Source organism: Vigna radiata, chromosome 4 (assembly GCF_000741045.1).
Source record: "Vigna radiata var. radiata cultivar VC1973A chromosome 4, Vradiata_ver6, whole genome shotgun sequence".
Lineage (NCBI taxonomy): Eukaryota > Viridiplantae > Streptophyta > Magnoliopsida > Fabales > Fabaceae > Vigna > Vigna radiata.
Window position 1 is genome coordinate 6965441 of NC_028354.1, and position 20296 is coordinate 6985736.

The following is a 20296-nucleotide window of genomic DNA, read 5'->3' on the forward strand; positions in this document are numbered from 1 at the left end:
AACTCAATTTTCTTTCCCATAAGAAATATCCTATACCAAGATGGCGGGATATATGAAGAACGATACAATTATTCTAGTTTAGTGTAAAAGAAAAAAAAATGTGTAAGATACCTTCAAGTTACAAAAAATAACTCATATTAAAGTAGGTAGCATTAATTATTTCGTGGTGAAGATTAAATGAGTCAAGTTCCAATTAAATCCTGATATTTAGAATGTTAAACTCTTAGTAGAAAGAATCGTGTTTTAACTAAATAGTTATAATTTCTGGTTTAACGATCCAAAAATTGATATCAAAGTCAAAATCAAAAGATCATAAATTTGATTTCCAGTAAAGTGGATAAGTATAGTTTTTGGGCTAGTGATATGCATTCAATCCAAAATATATGTGCTTCAAGTCTTAGGTAAAACGTAGCAAAAACAAAAAATAGTATTGTTTCTTTATAGTCAGATTCACAAATTCTTATACAGAGTACACCCAGAAATTGAAGGTTTTTGCTTGTATTACTCTTGAAATCTCAATCTTTGTTATTTCTGACAGATATATGCTTCACATTGGGCAATAACAGTGCAAATAATAAAAACTATCACCACTTTAATCTGCTTCTGTTATTGTTTGCTATCAACAATTTCAAATGTCATTCATTACTGATTTGCCTAAGTACAATAGCTGCTTTATGCAAAACCTTCCATGTGATAAAAATTAAGGATCTGTTTCATTACAATAGAGTTGACATACTTGAAGATCAATTGAATATCTTCTTTTAAGTGTTTGAGATCTAATTATATGACAGTGTTGTACAGGTTATATTCAATTCATGACTTTCGACCGTAGTAACATAATCATATATAGCAACAAAGTTTTGCTGATCAAGAAGACATTCATCCTTAAAAAATGCTACCTATACATCCTTGAAGAAAGCAACAACACCAATGAAAGAAAGGAAAGAGAGAAGAACATTATTACCAACAGATTTCGTGGACCCACTTTCTGAGATGATCTTGTCTTCTGCAAAAACATCATCAGAGTCACGAAGCCATTCTGGGTGGAAGCAAAATTAATTAAAGGAATGGAAGTAGAGTAAAAGAAAGACTTTGAGCGTGTCATAGATGAAGGCACTCACTGCACTCTTTTGCGTGACATAAACACTTCAGCCCCACACCACAGTTCCCATTGGGCTTTTCACACTCTTTACAAAGATCTTCCACATGATTTGGCACATCAAAGGACATCCATGTTCCCAACACATACCCTTCAGCTTCGCCATTTGAGGAGCTTTTATGCATCCAGCTATAATGAGAGCAGTTCAAATGTTTAGGATGAAAGTCCTTGTTAAGCTTTTGAAGATCTTCAATAACTAAACATGAATTTGGATTTTTCTCTTGCTCTTGAATCCTAGAAGATGTTGAAGCAGCATGTCCACAGTTATGTAACAAGCCTTTGCCATTTCGGATAAATGGTGGAATGGAATCTATTGTGCTTGAACAGTTGAAAAGAAGCAGTGAGTTAGGTTCTGGAGGAGAATGAAAGCCTGCAGTAACAGCCAGAGGAGAAATATAATGGAGAGAAGAAGAACAAGGATGAGATATGGTTAGTAATCTAGCATTATAGTCAAGTGAAGAAACTTGGAAAAGTCCAATAGATGTTCTCAAGAAGAGATTCTGAGATCTGCATATGGTGATCTTGCTTAATAGGGACATAATAGAAGAATTTGGATTCATGAAATGTGATTCAGTTTTCCTATCATTGCAGTAGTTGGTATGGTTATGCTGTTCTATAGCAGTACATAGTGTGGTATGGAAGATGAACAAATAATAGAGAATTTGGACTTTGTTGAATGGCTTCATGTTCATCTCTTTTTCCTATACATGCAACTCAAGAGGCTTCAGTTATCAAATTGTGAGTCATGTGGGGTATTTTATCTCCGATGATGACACTATATAGCAATGCATAAAGGTGGAATATTGAGAATCTTCAGCTTTTGAAATCATGTTCCAAGTTGGCTCCATGTTAATAGCTGAAAAAAGGTCTTATTGCTTTTTGTGGGAATCATTGAGCTTATATTTTTGTGATCTGCCATTCCTTTTGAAATGGAAAACAACTAACTTGGATTCATCAAGCATTGTTTACGTACCATTGATTCTAATTCTCTGAGATGTAAAAATGGCTTTTTCTATTATATAGTCTGTGTATATGTTCTGGTATATCCAATAGTCTAACTATCACTTATGTTAAATGCCAAATACTATCTCCTAGAAGTGTTTATCTATCAATTATAAGGCAAAAAAGTTCATTATAATTCATAATCCATAATACTACGAGTTACAAATTGCACAAGATGTTGCAGTAACAACAACTCATGGCAGAACTACAGATAGAGAGAAACACAAGCAAAAACATACACTAAACAAATTTGAAGAGGGTGTTTTTTTATTGGTGGAATATTATGTTGAGGATCATGCTGGGGCCTTGACAAGAGTAGATGGGAAATCCAGAAGCACAATGTTCTCAATTGCTGCTGAAAATGTTGTGGAGAACTCCACATGATTTGGATGGCTTTGAAACACAGCAAAGTCTTCTTTCTTGTTGAATGTCATTAAAAAGGCATGAGTGAAACCTTGTCTCAGCACATCTAAGCTTTCGATGTCCCTTCCCCTTTTCAACATAAATGCAATCAAACACATGACAATATCAGTATCAGAGCCAAATACAATAAACCAAAATGATTCTTTTAAGCATGTTGTCCGATATTTACTTCTTATCCGATTTGTGTGTATGAAAGAACATTCATCTGAAAGAAAAAAGAAGCCTCTAAAAACTATGTTAAAAAGGTAAGAAAAGAGAAAACATACCATTCAAAGGACTTGACAGCATCAATCTCTGAGACCAACTTCTCCATCCCTTTAGTGAGCTCATCAACTGCCACACCTTCCTTGAACTTAACAATTACAAAGTGTTTGAATTCCCCCATTGCTAGCATACCATACCACAAAGCTTGTTCCTTTCAGCCAAATATATATTAACAATTTGGCTCATCACGTTCTTGATCTGGTGTTTGTCAGAACCCCACGACTCCTTTCATTGCTATAGTGATAAATTTGTAAAAGAAAAAAGAAAAGTGACAGGAGACAGCATCCACAACTGAATCTAAGGAAAGGTACTGATACTTTCAGCTTTAGACCCACCAATGCACATCTTCTTTCCATGGCATAGTAAAAATTGTGTGGTTCCATTGTCGTGGCACATGAATGGGGTCCTTGGTGTCACCACCCTAGACATGTTTGAGTGATAATTGGCCTCATTTTGAATCACAGAACATCATGATTATACATGGAACACCTTTTCTTTCTTCACTAGCTTTTTCTTTTCTGCTATATGTGTGCAGAAAAGTGCTCTGATACTGCCTAAACTTTTCTCCATGTCCTTACCATGTGCACCGTCTACGTAAATTATTGCCCTTGGATGGATCTGCTGTTTATCTCCTTCACCTTTACAAATTTCACTCTCTTCACCTTAACTTCTTACGAACACAATTATCTTTTAAATATATATACTCAACAAATTAAACTGTTATACAAAATCACTTTTTAATTGTTCATCACCTTAATCAAATCATATAAATTAAACCTCAGATAGAAAGACATACAAATATCAGAAAAATGTCCAGTTTCTCATCTTAAATTTGGATGCTGGTTGAGTGAAAATATGTATGACTACCAACATTTTTAATTTTACTTTTCTTTCATCTAATCTTAAATTATCCAAACCGGTGGTTTTTTAATTTTATTTTCCCTTTACATTCAAAGTAGAAATCACCAATTAAGCGAGTTGAAGAAGTGATAATATTAATATAAATATGTAAAGACTTGTTTTAAATTTTGATATAAATTAAAAAAGTGGATTAAAATTTGTGTTCAAATTTTAATTTAAGTAATCATTTAAGATGTATATGATGTATGTTTTAGACTTTTTCGATTATATTTGTAATTTATGTTGAGGAGTAAGAATAATAATTTTGGGCGGTGTGGATAATAAACAAGTTTGAATTTTTCGTGTGTAAGTTGAAATTGTAACGGGCTAAAAATACAGAGGTGTTGAGTTTTGTAAATATATGGTTGTGTAATCAGATATGAAATTCCTTTCTTCTTTTCATAATTTAACTTTTTGAATTTGCATTATTAGAATTGTTTGAATAAGGTGTTTCACTTCAGGTTTACCATATTGAAGTTTTTGGATACAAAGAAAGCTCAAGAGAAATTAAGGTTATTAAAACTTCAATTTTAATTATGATTGATATTTTTTGTGTGTGAAACCTTCGTATTAAGAGATTTTACTTCAAAATTGTAATTTTTTTAAATTTAAGAGATAAAAGACCAAATTCACTATCAATCTACTTGTTTGAATTAAAATTAAAATGAAAAATAAATTCAAAAGAATGATTTTTTTTTCAGTATTATGTTGTTAGTAGAATATAAATATAGAATAGTAATTTAATTTAGATAATGAACATTTTTAAATTAAGATCTAATTATTTAATATGTAAAAGTAATAATTTTTTAATTTATTTAATTGTTCAGTTGTTCTTAGTATTTTTACTTCCCAATAAAATTCGTATTATTCGATTTGGTGAACTAAGGTTGCGATAATTTATGAGTGAGACTTAGTCTATATCGTATTTGATGACATAAATTCTAGAATTTATGTGATGATATGTAATTGTTCAATTGTAGTCATGTTTCTATAAATTGTTCAATTAATTGAAACTAATGTTAATATCCAAATTTATTTGAGAATTTGTTTTGTTGTGTTTATTAGATGGAATGGTTCTAGAATTGATGATAAATGGTACAAGATTTGTCTTGATACAATGTAAGACTTTTTTTATATCAGCATAAATTAAAATTTTTTTTCATGGACAAAAAAAAATTAAAGATAGTATACATGACATTTCACTTAAATTCATAGTCTATCTCACTGAGTTTCTTTTAGATTACAATTTTAATTAAACTGTATCATGTCCTTCATTAATAATTTTTAAAAAAGTAATCACTTTAGACTACGTTTATGTTTTATGTATTACTATAATTTATTATCTTAATGATTTCACATATAAAAAAACTCAACCACTAAAATTAACATTGTATAATAACAATATATGAAATATATAAAAGAAAAAAATATGAGTGATAAAAAAATTAAAACAAAACAGAAAAAAAAATATGTTACCTTACAACAACAAGATCAAGTCATATTTGGTAGGGTTAAATATATTTTTAGTTCTTATACTATTAAACGGTTTTGATTTTAGTCTCTCTTTTAAAGTAAGGTACATTTTAGTTCTCTCTTTCAAGAAATTTTGATTTTAATCCTTCAAAATTAACACCTTTAACTTTTCGCTGACCTATTTTAAAAGACTAAAATCAAAATTTCTTTAAGGAGAGAACTAAAATGTTTCTTATTAAGAACTAAAACCAAAACTGCCTGATAGTACAGAGACTAAAAATATATTTAATAAAATTATTAGCAGTTTAGAAATTCAAATCATTAAATGATTATTTTATTTTAGTGAGCTTGGTAAAAGTGGTAAATTAAAGTGTCTTAGTTCAGCTTATGTCATTTTCTAAAAATGGCTTTTGGGTGCATCATCATTGCCATTGCCATCTATCTCTTTCATTCTGATTATCTTTAACCAAAAATAAAATGTGATACATATTTTATGAGGATTTTTGAGAAGGCTGTCTTTAGGTTTTGGACGGAAAATTCATATCTATTTTGTTTTATTCAACACTGTACTCATATATTTAACAGTTTTAAATTTAATTATAAAAAAATATTTACTAATAGAACGTTCAATTTAATAAACATGATTTTGACATATAAATGTTTTTCTTAAAGATATGTCTTAGAATATGAAAATGTATATTCATATATTTTAGGTGTCTTCAAAACTTACCAATAAAAACATTAAATTGATTTAAACTAAAATTACATAATATTTTTCATGATGAAAATATAATTTTTATATAAATTTTGTTATTTTTCTTAAATAGAGTTTCAAATACAAATTAATTTACTTAAATAAAAAAAATATTTTAATAAATAATGAGAATGAAGGTGAAGGAGGGACAAGAACAGAATGGAGTATAATAATTCTATCTACATTGACAAATTCTTGTGAGAGAAAAAGGAATGAAAAAAAATAAGATAAAGAATAAAAAAAATTATAAAAACATTTTTAAAGAAAGTTTCTTTGATCATTGAAACAAATTATTTTAAGGATAGTGATATTTTAACAAAGTAATTTTGACAAAAATTTGATAACGCCACATGTCAGCGTTGTATTGAGTCATTTCAAATAATATTTTTTTTAAATTTGATTTAAAAAAGGGGTGAAGAAGTTACTCTTTAGCACTTTCCCCTCTCTCCAATGTAGGGTTTTCATTCTTCATTTCAACTTCTCACTCTCCATTTGGTGAAATTTTCTTTAGACTCATTCAAAAATCTCTCTTGACCTGTTGAAGAATTTGTCTCGACCAGTTCAAGAATATCTCTCGACGTTTAACAAGTTCCGGCGTTAGTGGCCCCATTCGAAGTCAATCTTTCTCTTTGAATTTCGCGATTTGGGCGACTTACGTTCAGTGAGAGACTGTGGTTGGTTTGTTCGATTTCGATTGTGTGGAAGTTGTGAGGTTTATTTTGTGCAATGGGTTCTTCGAACAAGGTATGTAGTTTTTCCCTTTTCCATTTTCGTATTTTGGGATTGAGTTATTGTTTTTGGCTTTTGTTTGTGATTTTGGTGGTTATTGGTTTTGGGTTGTAAGGTTTATTTTGTGCAATGGGTTTTTCAAACAAGGTATGTACTTTTTCCCTTTTCCATTTTTGTATTTTGGGATTGGGTTATTGTTTTTGGCTTTTGTTGGTGATTTTGGTGGTTATTGGTTTTGGGTTGTGAATTCTATTGGTTTTAACAAAAAATTTTTTTTTGTGCAGTTGTATGTTTGTCATTCATTGAAAACCAAGTTTGTTGCTGGTTTGAATGAAATTTTGAGTGAGGAGCACAAGTCCATTATTTTGAAGACGCAATTTGGAGGAACACCAAAAACATATTAATGGTGCTTTAGAGGAACAAAATGCTCTAATTGAAGAACTTGAAGAAGAGTTATTTGCATTGCAGGCTGACTTGCTTGAAGTGAAGAATACAGATGATGGTGGTTACAGTACACCATGTAAAGAACATGACAATTTCAATGAATTTGCATGTGAGGGAGAAATTTACAGCCATGAAATCGTTATGAAAGAAGGAGTACGCCGAAAATGTTACAAAAGCAAAGCTTATAGAACTCCCTACACTGGATATAGTCTAAAACTTGATTGATCTATGTAATTTGTTAATAGTGCAGTATTTAGTACATGTTGAAGTATGGATAGTTGTATTTGGAACAATTATTTTGATTGTTAATAAATAAAGACAATGGTTATTCGAATTCTGAGTGTTATTTTCATTCCATTTGTTGTTTGGTAGTATTATTTAAATGTCCAGTTCTGTCACCCCTATGTGGATGGAAGACCAAGTAGAGGTGTTCCTAGGTTGAAAGGGGAGGTCCTACACCATTGACACAGGTCTGATGCACGTGTAATCGATTATAGAGGCCTTGTAATCGCTTACCAGTTGAAAATTCCAGTTTTGTACCAAAAGTTAAGGAGTGCTCCCCAAGCATGGCTGAAGCGCTCCCCAGGTTGTTCAAGACTGTGTTTTCAATGTTTTGAGGATTGATTAACCCTGTTGGTCATGGTTGAATGTGTCCACAACAAGAAATTTCAAGTTTTGTCAATCCTATGTGATGAAAGACCAAGTAGAGGTGTTCTTAGGTTGAGAAGGGAGGTTCTACATCATTGGTGCACCTGTAATCGATTACAGAGGCCCTGCAATCACTTACCAGTCGAAAATTCCACTTTTGTACCGAAAATTGGGGAGTGCTCCCCAAGCATGGCTGAAGCGCTCCACAGGTTGTTCAAGACTGTGTTTTCAATGTTTTGAGGATTAATTGACCCTGTTGGCCATGGTTGAATGTGTCCACAACAAGAAATTTCAAGTTATGTCAGCCCTATGTGGATGGAAGACCAAGTATAGGTGTTCCTAGGTTGAGAAGAGAGGTCCTACACCATTGACACAGGTTTGATGCACGTGTAATTGATTATAGAGGCTTTGTAATCACTTACTAGTGGAAAATTCCACTTTTGTACCGAATGTTGGGGAGTGCTACCCAGGCATGGCTGAAGCGTTCCCAGGTTGTTCAAGACTGTGTTTTCAATGTTTTGCACTCCCCAGTACTTCAAGTTGGAATATTTCAATATTAAACAAACTTAAAAGGAATAACGAAAGGTATTGAGTAATGAAAAATGATAACATCAATAAAAGGCAATTACATTAATATAAAAATGTAACAACAGTTCATAAACACCAAGTTTTGAAATTAAAGGGTACATAACAGTATGCAAGGAAATGTAATCTAAGTAGGTGGTTGTCGATCAAATTGATTGCGGAAGTTAATAAGTTCTTGCTCTACGTCTTCAACACGATTTTCAATTCTGTCAAATCTATCGCCCACGAAGGTTCGAAGATCTTATATTTGTTTGATTACATCACTTAATGTTGCAGAAGAGGATTGTTCCAGATTTTGAGAGGGTTGTCTTCCTTCATGTTCTTCATTACCAACAACATGTGGTTCTTCATTGCCTTCTTCTTGTTCTACATTTCCAACATGATATTTGTGAACTCATATTCCTTCAGCATTTTCTAGATAACCAAATGATGATAGAACTTTGAAATCAATCCTTTGTTTGGTATTAACTTGGGTAAAAGGATAAGTTTTTGTATGGACACCAAAGTGTTCCATGAATGTGGTAATTAGATGGGAATATGGTAGTTGGGCATTGTCCCTTGTGGCCCTTTTCATCCTGTTTCGAATGAGATGCCCCAATTAACCTACAATGTCAGATTTAAAAATGGAAAATAATTATGTCAATACATTTCCTAAACATTTCAACTAATGGTCATAAAAGACGAAAACAAAAAACAAACACATTCAAGTAATGGTGACCAGCGCAGAGTGCCAATAAAAAAGCACCCACAGATATCTAAATAACGAAAGCGGAACAACCGCAAAGTGTGTGTAAACAAAATACCCCTGGATTAAACACGAAAAACACGCGGTAGAGAAAGTGACCAACGAACCCAACCCCCGAAGGAACAATGGCGACAACGACAAAAAGGTCTCCTTTCGAGAAAAGACACAAACGGTGGCCTCAAGCGAGACTTCTCCCCACGACTTCAATGGCGGACACAGACAAAGGTCTTCAATGGCGAACCCAAGCACCAACGAAATAGTGGAGTTCGTAGGTGAAGAAAGAGGACTTCGATGGCGGAGCGAAAGTTTCGAATGATGGAGCGAGAGTTTCCAATCGGTGGCCCCAAGCGAGACTTCCTCCCACGACTTCAATGGCGGACATAGACAAAGGACTTCAATGGTGTACCCAAACACCAACGAAATAATGGACTTCGTAAGTGAAGAAAGATGACTTTGGTGGCGAAGCGAGAGTTTCGAATGAAAAACCTGGAGAGAGAGTGTGTGTTTCATAGGAAAAAAGGCACGAACAGGTTTCAGCAAACTCTTTTCCAAAATTGTCTTCCGAAACAAATTTTAACTTTTTAAAAAAATCATTTAAAACAACAAATGACAGAACAACACATGTACCGTCAATTTGTTGTTAAATCAGCATTTTTAAAGAAACGTTTTCCTTATTTTAAGTGACGTCTATTTATGACTTCACGTCAATCTTGATTGTTGAGAAATGTGAGTTTATATAAGATACAAGGTGAGGAAGTATTATATATTTATTTCATTTACACAATAATCGGATAGATAAAAATATACATTTTGTATTACTTTTGCATAAAAGTCTATGAACTTTTTTATGAATATTTATTATATTTTTAATGGATTTTTACATGCAATGAATAAAAGATTTCATTTATGGATATCTATTATTTGTTAATTATTGTTAATAAAAAAAATAAAATTATTATATAAAGAAATATTAATCATTGAAAATTTGTTTAGAATTTGATTTTATATATTTATATTTTGTATTTAGATTTATAAAAAAAAATTATTTTAAACAAAATAGAACATATACTTTAACTTAACGTGCTTAAATATAAATTTATTATATTTTTTTAATATGTAATTTTATTGGAATTATATTTTAAAACTAATTTTTTACAGAAAAAAAAATCTATTTGTGTAACAAAATTTATAAACAAAGGAGAAGGAATCTTTAAAACACGACCAGTAACAAGTAGGCTGTTTCGTTACCGTCCATCCTGATATCTCGCACTAATGTCAGGATTATGATGATCTTAACAGCATGTATGTGAAAACATGAAAGTGTTTTTTAAGTATAATTCACTAATACAAATAATTTTTTTTTCTAAAATTAAAAAAAATGTAATGATAAAATCATTATTTTAAAAAAAAATATTACCGGTTTTTAGTGATAATAACTGGTACAAGAAAACAGTTGACTGAAATCAGTCAACGTTGACTTCAATAAAATGTCAAAAATGTACACATTCAAATCGGGTCAACGGCACGCACGTGGAGTTATATTATTAACAACTAAAACGGACCACCACGTGAAATTGGTTTTTGATTTGGAAGTAGTATATATATATATATATATATATATATATATATATATATATATATATATATATATATTTAAGAAAACTGTGTCATTTTCTTTTAAAATAACTTTTATTCATGAAAAAAATTAGAAAAAACATTTTTCATGTAATATTTGCTGTGTTGACTTGAAGGTTCCCTTATTGAAATATCATTCATTATTTTTTTATCAAATTGGGATTTTATTGCATGAATAATCTCCACCCAAAAAACATGTTTTTACTGCCATTGCTGTTATAATCATACCATTTATATTAATTTGTTTTTTTTTTATATTTCATATTTCTTCTCCATAATCACATACTCATTTATATATTATATTATTAAGTTTTATTGAGTTGACACCATGGTTAAATAACAAAGTCAAACTCATTTGTCGAATTCTAATGCAAAATTTGGCATTGAATTCGGCGTAATTAGTCAACAACAAATTTACAAGTAACTTGAAATTTCTAAACATTGACAATCATCAGCTGCGTTGACATTCATAATAATATTTCATAAGAAAAAAAAAGTATTTCGAACACCAATTTAATGTGAGTTTTCCTATTTCCATGTTCTACTTTTTTTTTCCCTTTTAGTCAGAACCTTCCCCACCATTTCATGAGTCAGATTCCATAATGCTTTTTTAATGATTTCGAATTCAGCTTTGATTTTCTCCAAGCATAAACTTTCCAATGAAAAGAAAAAAAAAAAGTATACAGTTGTATGCATAATATATATATATATATATATGTATATAATAAAATAATTAAAAATAAAATAAATCTGTGAAGACATTTAAGAGAAATCTCATATAATATATATTGTAAATGTTCACACTTGTATATTCTTAAATTTTAACAAGTGAAAAATAAATTTTAAATTATTCTACTAAACTATACTTAATTTTATCATAGGATCATGTGTCAAACAAATTATTTTAAAGAACAAAAAAATTGCAAGGTGTGTCATGCTGTCCTTTTGTACACTCCCCTATCATTGTCACTATAATTAATATTCTGTGATGCAAATGTCAATTAACATTTTAATTCTTTCCAAAAATAAACCAAATTTTAGACTTAAAATTCAAGGTCAATATACATATTCTACAAATTAATAATTATGTTTTTTTTCTGTTAACTTCCAATCTTTGCCATTAACCTAGTGACGGAATTTGATTCGTCAAATGTATAGCACGTGTTCCTCGCAACCTAGTTCTGTAGAGTATCTTTCTCTGTGTATTTGTATACATGTTTGGTTCAAAAGACATGAAATTGTAGTATTCTTCTTAGTCTATATATAACAACATTATTCCTTTTCACCTCGTACTCATCGTTCATCGACTGTTGCCATATTAAACACACACGTCAACCATTTCATTCTTCATCACCATGGACGTAACCATGATCAACAATGATGACTACTCTTTCTCTTCATCACCATCATCCACTTCTTCTCCATCGGATAATTCATCATTCCGTTCTCACAAGAGGAAAGCTGGGAGAAGAAAGTTTAGAGAAACACGGCATCCAGTGTATAGAGGAGTTCGTCAGAGAAACGGTGACAGATGGGTATGTGAAGTTCGTGAACCCAACACCAAATCAAGGATATGGCTCGGAACATACTCTGCACCAGAAATGGCAGCTAGGGCACATGACGTGGCTGCCCTAGCACTTAAGGGCACCTCTGCAGCATTCAATTTCCCTGATTCGGTTTCTCTTCTTCCAGTTGCAAAGTCATCTTCAGCTGCAGATATTAGAGCGGCTGCAGCACAAGTTTCCGAGCTTTTTTTACCGACCAACCCTTCTTCTTCGTCCTTTACAAGGGTTGAAATTGAAACTAACCCTTGTTCGGTGGAGGGTGTTGTTGATTTTGCCAAGGAGTCCAAGGAATCAGTGTTTTTTGACGAAGAGGCGATTTATAACATGCCAGGTTTGTTAGATAGCATGGCAGAGGGTCTTCTCATTACTCCACCTTCTATGAAGAGATTTGATTGGGACGAGGTTGATTGTGAAACAGACCTCACTCTCTGGACATATTAACAACATTAGACTGCAGATTCTAGGTAGCATATGTAACATTTCTGTCTCGTTATTCAGAGGCTTAATAGGTATAAGTTGAGCATTTTCTGGTTTACCAAGAGAAATTTAGTTTTCCTTACAATTAGAGAAAAGAGTGGAAATAATAATGACAGACAGCTCCAACAAAGAAACTCAAATTTTCAAAAATGTCAGATTCTTCACCACCATAATATAGCAGGCAGTGTTGTTGACAAAGATTATGACAGCACAAATAATAATAACTAAACGCAAATCATGTATAAGACCAAGTTGGCCAATCTAAGTGTGATTAAGTAAATGATACATATTTAGATGTGTGATTACATATATCTAAGAATTTACATATTTTTTAACTAATTAGATCACTATATATGTTAGATGAACACTTTTCAATTTTCCGACATGCATGAGACATCTGATAAAATAATAATTTTATTCCAAATTGTTTCATGTTTTAAAATAAAAAAGTTTAGTAGAAAAGCTTAATTTTGAAATCGATTTTAAAAATGAAAAAGCACTTAGAAAAACTCAAAGTGATAAAAAGACAAGGTTTTAAGGAGGGGGAGTTTGTGGTTATTACTTACCTAGAAAACAAGGTGGTCCTCTCGGAGACATGGCCGGTTGGATTCAATGAGTAAACTTGTGACACATGTGCATGCATCTTCGCTCATCTGGAAGCTTGGACTGACTCCAAAATTAAATCCTCACATGTAACTATCCCAAACTATAGAACCATATTTATCATTAATAATATCATTACTATTTTATCGCATAATCATACTAATAGATTCAATATTTTAATCTTTCATTATTTCATGTTGACATTTATTTATATATATATATTTATATATAGAGGTTCAAAAGTTTATGATAAAACATTTTCATTCAATGAAGTATAACTTTATTACTTATACTTGTTTTCTTTCATAAAACTTTTTTTCTTTATATCTTATATCTGTATTGGGCTTGTCTAGGGATGGTCTTGATAAAACAATTTTTGGTCATACAAATAAAAAAAAAACTTATTATCTTCTAAATCTTTTATTAAGGTAAATATTTTATTTTTATTAATTATAAAAACATTTTTTATGGACATGTTTCCCACTCCATATGAATGAATTCATATACTTATGATTAAATCTTTGATGTAATTTATTACGTTAGTGTATCTCTCTCTCGCAATATGTATCTGATGTAGTCAAGACTCTTTCATCAAATTGTTTGTATTGAATGAGTCTTAATTTTTTCGTTTGAGATTCAATACGATGTATTACTTTTTTTTTAAATATATATATATATATATATATATATATATATATATATATATATTAAAATTAATATAAGAGTAGAAAATAATAATAATAATTTATATGTATTGAATTTTGATTTAATTGAATAATTTAAGAAAATGAATCACTTTTTAATAGTTTATTATAGTGTTTACATTTTTTAATATACATTTCTTAAATATTATGAATTTTTTGGTTAATTATATTTTGTATAAATCTTCAAATACATATTTTATTGTGGTTGATATTACTTTCATTTAGTATAACCTAAAAATTAAAGGTCAACGTGAAATGTTACAAATTTTTTTAAAATTTAATGTTTAAAATTGATTTATTCAATGAACAAAAAAATGAATAATTTTCAATATATGGTCATAATAAACTATAAGTTTAAAGACAATATTAGCATACTCTTTTTAAAAATGACTATAGGCTACGTTTATATATGGAAACATTAGCTTATTGGTTAGTTTTAACGTGCTAAAGACTACATTTTTAATAATACATAGTCCTTTTAGATGCATATAGGGTATTGTTTCTTTCTTAACCATAATCTATTATATAATAGACTAATAGGCTACCATTTTGAACCATAGTCAAAAGGGCTTCATTTTTTACTATACAGTTTGATATATTATGGTTCTTTAGATTAATTTAACATGAAAAATAATCTTAGTCATTATCCTTTGTTGCCCTAGTGTATGAACGTTCTTTTCACACTCACGTAGTCAAACTTTTGATACAGTTTTTTAAATATAAGCATTCTTTCGACACTCTATAGAATTAGTCACAACTTGAATATATAATGTAATTTGTTATATGAAAACAACTCTCGTATTTGGGTAAACAAAGTCACATCCCTATGATTGAATCTTTGGTTAAGAAAAATAAGTGTACATATCAATGAAAATTTAACCTTTATTTGATAATTATCTCTAACTTGATTTCATATATCTTAAGCATCATGTTCACACAAATTAAGAACCTTTAGTTTAACTTTAAAACTTTAAGTTACTAGTACAAAATAGACTTATTAAGTTTGTTAATTTAAGTTTGTTCAGAAAAAAAAAAAAAAAGACTTAAAAAATGTACGGTGATATTTTTGTAAATAAAAGTGATATTTTTACATATGTTACTTTTCTAACATACTTAAATTAGTATTTTTAAGTATGTTATTTTCTAATAGACTTAAATGATTATTTTTACATCTACTACTTTTCGACTCGTGTTATTTTTACATCGCTTTTTTTAAGAGACTTATAATTTAATATTTTTATATCTGTATCTTTTGTAACATACTTAAAAAATGTTATCCTATGAGACCTTGAAGTTGTTATCCTTCAAGAGGTTGAGGGATTTCAATCTCCTTCAAGTCCTTGGTTTGTGGGATTTGAAGGGCTTCCTCAGAGGATTCAAATCTAGCACGAGAGGGAGGCAAAGAAGGTCATTTTTGGTTTTTTATTTGGAATGGATTTTTAAAGTTTTGATTTGGGAGAAGATTTTGTGAGTGTAAAATGTTGTTGCTGCCCTTTTTTTTTCTAAGGGAGGAGGAAGTGAAAGTGAAATGTGAATCTATTTGGGTAAGTTAAAAAGCATTTTTTAAGTATCTTACAAAAGATACAGATGTAAAAATATTAAATTAAGTCTCTTTAAGAAGCAAGAGTCACTAGTGCAAAAACGCGGTTTAACGTCATCCCTTAGACGTCGGTTCCGTGAAAATCCGACGTCTACTGCTGCACAATGGCATTATCGTAAATAAATTGGAAAACTAGACGTCAGTTTCGATGTCAGGCGACGTCTATGACATCATGGACGTCACACTTGCCGCAACCTGACGTCCAATTGCCTGAGGTATGTGATAAGACAGTCCATTGACGTTGGATTTTCAAGGGACCGACGTCTACTAGGCTGCAATTAATGTTGCCCATCAAATTCCCAGGAGCTTAGACGTCGGCTAGAAAGGGCATCGACGTCTACGTCACTGACAGGAAATCAAACGTCAACCGGTTCAACTTTAAACGTCGAATAGACGTCGGATCCCGTGAAAAAGCGACGTCGACTAGGCTACAATTAATGATGTTCACCTAATTCCCCAGGCAATTAGACGTCACGTAGTCAAACGCCGACGTCTAAGGCCTGTCTAGAAGGCGGGAAGACAAATTCTTCAATGTAGACGTCAAGGTTCTTGTATTTTCACCAAATTCGAGGGTTATAGACGTCGGCTGTGAGGGGCACCGACGTCAACTACCCTGACAGGAAACCAAAACGTCAATCTTTTCAGCTTCCTAGATGTCGGATCTCCTAAAACACCGACGTCTATAGACGTCGCTTTCTGGTGCAAACGACGCCCAATTTCATTTTAAATAAACTGCAGACCCTTCTAACCACTCAGTTTCTGATCGCGTCTTCATCTCTTCTCCTTTTTCTCTGCTTCTCCTCTTCTTTTACTCCCTTGCGCACCTCTTCTTTTTATCTCTTCCGGCATTGCATTGTATTTTCTCATAACGTCATTGTCTTCGTCCTCTCCTTTTTCTCTCTTCATCCCAGGTGCGTGGTTTTTCTTATGCTTACCATTTAAACTTTCTTCAGTTTTTTATCGATTATCTTGTCGTTCAACTGATTAAAATTGGCCTTTTTGTGTTGTGTTTTAGTGCAGTTTTGATCCACTCTTTGGGTAACATAGTGCAACATTCTCCCTTTGCTGGTTTCCTCACTAAAAGAGTGGTGATCTTTTGAGTTTTATAGTTCTTCCGACCCAAAATGGAACTTGGGTCCTTGTCTACTTCTCGACACCACAATTTTTTTCTATCGCGGTTGAATAATTGGAAGTAGCCATGGACCCAGGTTCGGTTTTGGGTTGAAAGCACTAGAAGATTCAAAAGACGCAAGCTTTTTTTGTGGGGAAACTAGCGAGAGGAGAGTGGATCAAAATTGCACTAAAACACAAAGTCGTTGTTAGACGTCGGTTAAAGCCATGTCCGACGTCTATAACAACACAGACGTCGGTTAGTGTCATTTTAAACCTCTTTATATATTCATGTTGACATCGGTTTAATCATAGGTGAACGTCTATATAGAGTAATTAGATGTCGGTGTGAGTATAAGCAGACGTTTATATAGATGTCGGTGGATATCGTTAACCGACGTTTATATGGACGTCGGTTCTAACGAATTTCGACGTCCCGTAGATGTCACCCGTGTTAAAATTGCTGCAACGGAATAATTAGCGTGGAACAAACCAAGAGGGGGGGTGAATTGGTTATTTCTTTTTCGCGTGCCTTTAATAATTTTTCTCTTTAATTTTTCTTACCAAGCTGATAATAAAATATAAATTAAGAGTAAGGGAAAGAGAAAAATGCACAGGTGATTTTATCCTGGTTCAGATCACAAGGATCCTACGTCCAGTCGCTTATCTCTTAACAAGATAAACCTTTTTCACTATCACAAAACAGTTACGAATATTAGTCACAAAGAAAAATAATTTGTAACAGTTTAGAAATACCACCTCTCTTGAAACCACAAGAGATGAACTTACAAACACCTCCTTTGAATAATCACAAAGGATGACCACCTCCTCCGAATGCTTCACGAAGGATGATTCTCTTCCAATCACTTCCTCAGACACACCAAGGATGAGCAAGCTATTCCTCCGTCACCGCAGTAGCACTTCGGGGCTTTGCAGACAAGAGTTTCCTTAGCTTTAGTAGTCTCACAGAGTTCTCAACANAATTCAGAGGTTCTTAGCACAAGGGAAGAGTTAATTTCGAAATAAGAGGTGAGCCATTTTATAGTCTCATCTCAATACTCTTCCANTCTTCGAAAACAGGCCATCCAACGCTTTTAATCGATTAACATAAGTATTAATCGATTAAAATGAGTACAACGGCTAGTTTTTCAAATCTGAAACACCCAACGGCTAGTGTTAATCGATTATTCTTAGGATTAATCGATTAACTAATCGATTAAAATTTACTTTAATCGATTATTCCAGGGGCAATTGGGTTTTCAGTGCTGGCCACGTTTTAATCGATTAAAACTTGGTTTAATCGATTAAAACAGCTTGTGGAAGATTCCCAAAGGAGATAAATTACATTTAAGCCACAAGAATCAACCCTATAACATTTTAGAGCACTATTACATCATTTTTGATTATTAACAAAGCTTTATAAAATGCGGAGATCTTCAATTCTTCTTTGTGAATATTGTCTTGTGCAAATNTGTTCATCATCAAAACTTCATCTCTTTAATTTTGCTAACATTCTCCCCCTTTTTGATGATGATCAAAAACTATCTCCAAGTTTAGAGCTGAAAGCTTTTTAATAATCTGAAAGAGGAAACAACTCATAGAGGAAGAAGGCATTAGAAAATAAAGGATCTCTTTAAATAATATTCTCCCCCTTTTTTTATCATTAGAAAAAAAATTATATAAATTTCTCCCCCTTAATTGATCATTAGAAAAAAAATTATATAAATGTCTCCCCCTTAATGTAAAGAAAGTATGCATAAAATAAAACAATAAAATCAACATTTTATTAAATTTAAGGCAAGCATACATTCATAAGGATAAGCAACAAAACACTCAAATATGATCTAGAATTCTTCACTTTCATCACTATTAAAGTGTTTTTCTAGTCCAGAAATCCTAGTGTCGAGGTTCCGGAGATGGGTACAAATTTCCTCATGGCGAGTGTTTTGAATATTCATCATTTCATGCTGAAGGCGAGCCATCTCAGTCATTTGTCTAGATAGACTTTCTAGACTATACTCTTCATTTATTTGAGAGGCGCCAGCAACATTTGTTGGGTCAGGCATGGGGATATCTGCATCTTCGTCTTCTTCATCTTCTTGAACGCCAGCAACATCATCAGGATGGGCAAAGGAATCCCCTTGCTTAATGAATCCCATTTGTCTTAGGGAATTTTCCCCAATTCTATGGGTCGGGAGCACAGTCTCATAGTGCTCATTGGAGATATCCACCCTTTTATACACACAGATTTGAGAAACAAGGAGAGGATAGGGAAGTGGCGCAACATCTAACCTTTTTGCTTTGAACATAATGGTTTGGAACAGATGAGGCCAGTTGAGAGGGATGCTTTGAAGTATCCCATACATGATGATGAGATCTGTCTCAGAGCATTGAGCATGATTAGATCCCCTAGGACAGAGGAGCCAAACAATGAGATAGTGCAAGAGGCGCTCTTCCATCTTGAGACCTCCAGCAAGATAGAGACGGGCGTTGTGTAGGCGAGGATAGCGGAGAAAGGATTGAAATACCATGATTTTGTTGAAATTAGCAAAATCACCTGGGACCATTTGTGAATTTTCCAGCACAGGAACCTTTGCCACATTGGTCCAGACATCATTGTCCAAAACAATGTCCACCCCTTTGACCCTTGTTGAAAAGATTCCATCACGAACCTTTAAATTGAAATAAAAGACCCGGACAAGATCGGGATAGTACCTTCCACGGAGTTCCATGATGTGTTGAACTCCTTGCTCAATAATAAGATTTGGGAAGGAAAAATTGTGAGAGATATACCAAGCAAGATCAATGAACTTTTGCTTGACAAGCTTTCTCTCCTTCCAAAATTGTGAGAAGGATTNTTGATCTTGATCATCAGAGAGCCAACCTTCCACAGCAGCATCTCTTCTTCGGACATTATTTTCCGAAACTTCGCTAGTTCTTCTTCTCCTCCTTCTTGAGGGTTCAGCCATTTGAAAGTTGATGGAATGCAAGGATTAGGATGAGTGAAAGAAGAAAGCAAGAAGGATATCCTTTAAAGTGGTGTAAAGATGGAAAGTGGGGATAAGTGGGGTATAAATAGGGTCAAGAATGCTCCCCAACGTTCATATTTTGGAAAATATGGCCGTTTATAGCCGTTTAGAGCCGTTGGCAACGGCTATATTCATCAATGCAGCGCAGAAATTAAAAAAAACTGACAGTAGCGCTTTTAATCGATTAAAGTGGGATTTAATCGATTAATTAATCGATTAATACTTGAATTAATCGATTAAATCATTCGTAACAGCATGGTCAGCGTTTTTAATCGATTTACACACAGATTAAATGCGATGAACAACGAAAATTTCAATATCAAGCCAAGACATGCCTATTTTACNATTTCTAATATGCCTAGATCTCTTCTAAGTTCAAAGAATCTATCCTTAGGTAATGCTTTGGTGAAAATGTCCGCCAATTGATGCTTAGAGTCTATGAATTCC

General features: G+C 32.4%; 3 protein-coding genes across 4 annotated transcripts; 1 reads left to right on the forward strand and 2 right to left on the reverse strand.

Moving 5' to 3' along the window:
• Positions 1-352: 352 nt before the first annotated feature.
• Positions 353-2166, reverse strand: LOC106759106. 2 transcript variants are annotated; one of them, XM_022779728.1, is made up of 2 exons: positions 1122-2166; positions 353-1006 (listed from the first exon to the last, which is right to left on the reverse strand). In XM_022779728.1, exons 1-2 carry the CDS (start codon positions 1849-1851, stop codon positions 900-902), a joined length of 837 nt encoding a protein of 278 aa, XP_022635449.1. In that variant the 5' UTR covers positions 1852-2166; the 3' UTR covers positions 353-899. The 2 variants fall into 2 exon arrangements, with proteins under 2 accessions (XP_022635449.1, XP_022635450.1); XM_022779729.1 differs by having other exon boundaries at positions 895-1006; positions 1092-2166.
• Positions 2167-2271: 105 nt separating this feature from the next.
• LOC106758944 (stress-response A/B barrel domain-containing protein At5g22580) lies at positions 2272-3058 on the reverse strand. The gene is made up of 2 exons (XM_014641958.2): positions 2851-3058; positions 2272-2653 (listed from the first exon to the last, which is right to left on the reverse strand). Exons 1-2 carry the CDS (start codon positions 2976-2978, stop codon positions 2455-2457), a joined length of 327 nt encoding a protein of 108 aa, XP_014497444.1. The 5' UTR covers positions 2979-3058; the 3' UTR covers positions 2272-2454.
• Positions 3059-12128: 9070 nt separating this feature from the next.
• Positions 12129-12767, forward strand: LOC106758293 (dehydration-responsive element-binding protein 1F-like). The gene has a single exon (XM_014641230.1). It carries the CDS (start codon positions 12129-12131, stop codon positions 12765-12767), a length of 639 nt encoding a protein of 212 aa, XP_014496716.1.
• Positions 12768-20296: the final 7529 nt, after the last annotated feature.

Excerpts from the sequence above, each read along its gene's own strand:
- LOC106759106 (XM_022779728.1), bottom strand. The coding sequence starts at position 1,851 with ATGAACATGAAGCCATTCAACAAAGTCCAAATTCTCTATTATTTGTTC. Across the intron at positions 1,007-1,121 it reads ATGTCACGCAAAAGAGTGCA|AAGACAAGATCATCTCAGAA; the intron begins GTGAGTGCCTTC and ends ATGTTTTTGCAG.
- LOC106758944 (XM_014641958.2), bottom strand. The coding sequence starts at position 2,978 with ATGCTAGCAATGGGGGAATTCAAACACTTTGTAATTGTTAAGTTCAAG. Across the intron at positions 2,654-2,850 it reads GCTGTCAAGTCCTTTGAATG|GGGAAGGGACATCGAAAGCT; the intron begins GTATGTTTTCTC and ends TATGTTGAAAAG.
- LOC106758293 (XM_014641230.1), top strand. The coding sequence starts at position 12,129 with ATGATCAACAATGATGACTACTCTTTCTCTTCATCACCATCATCCACT.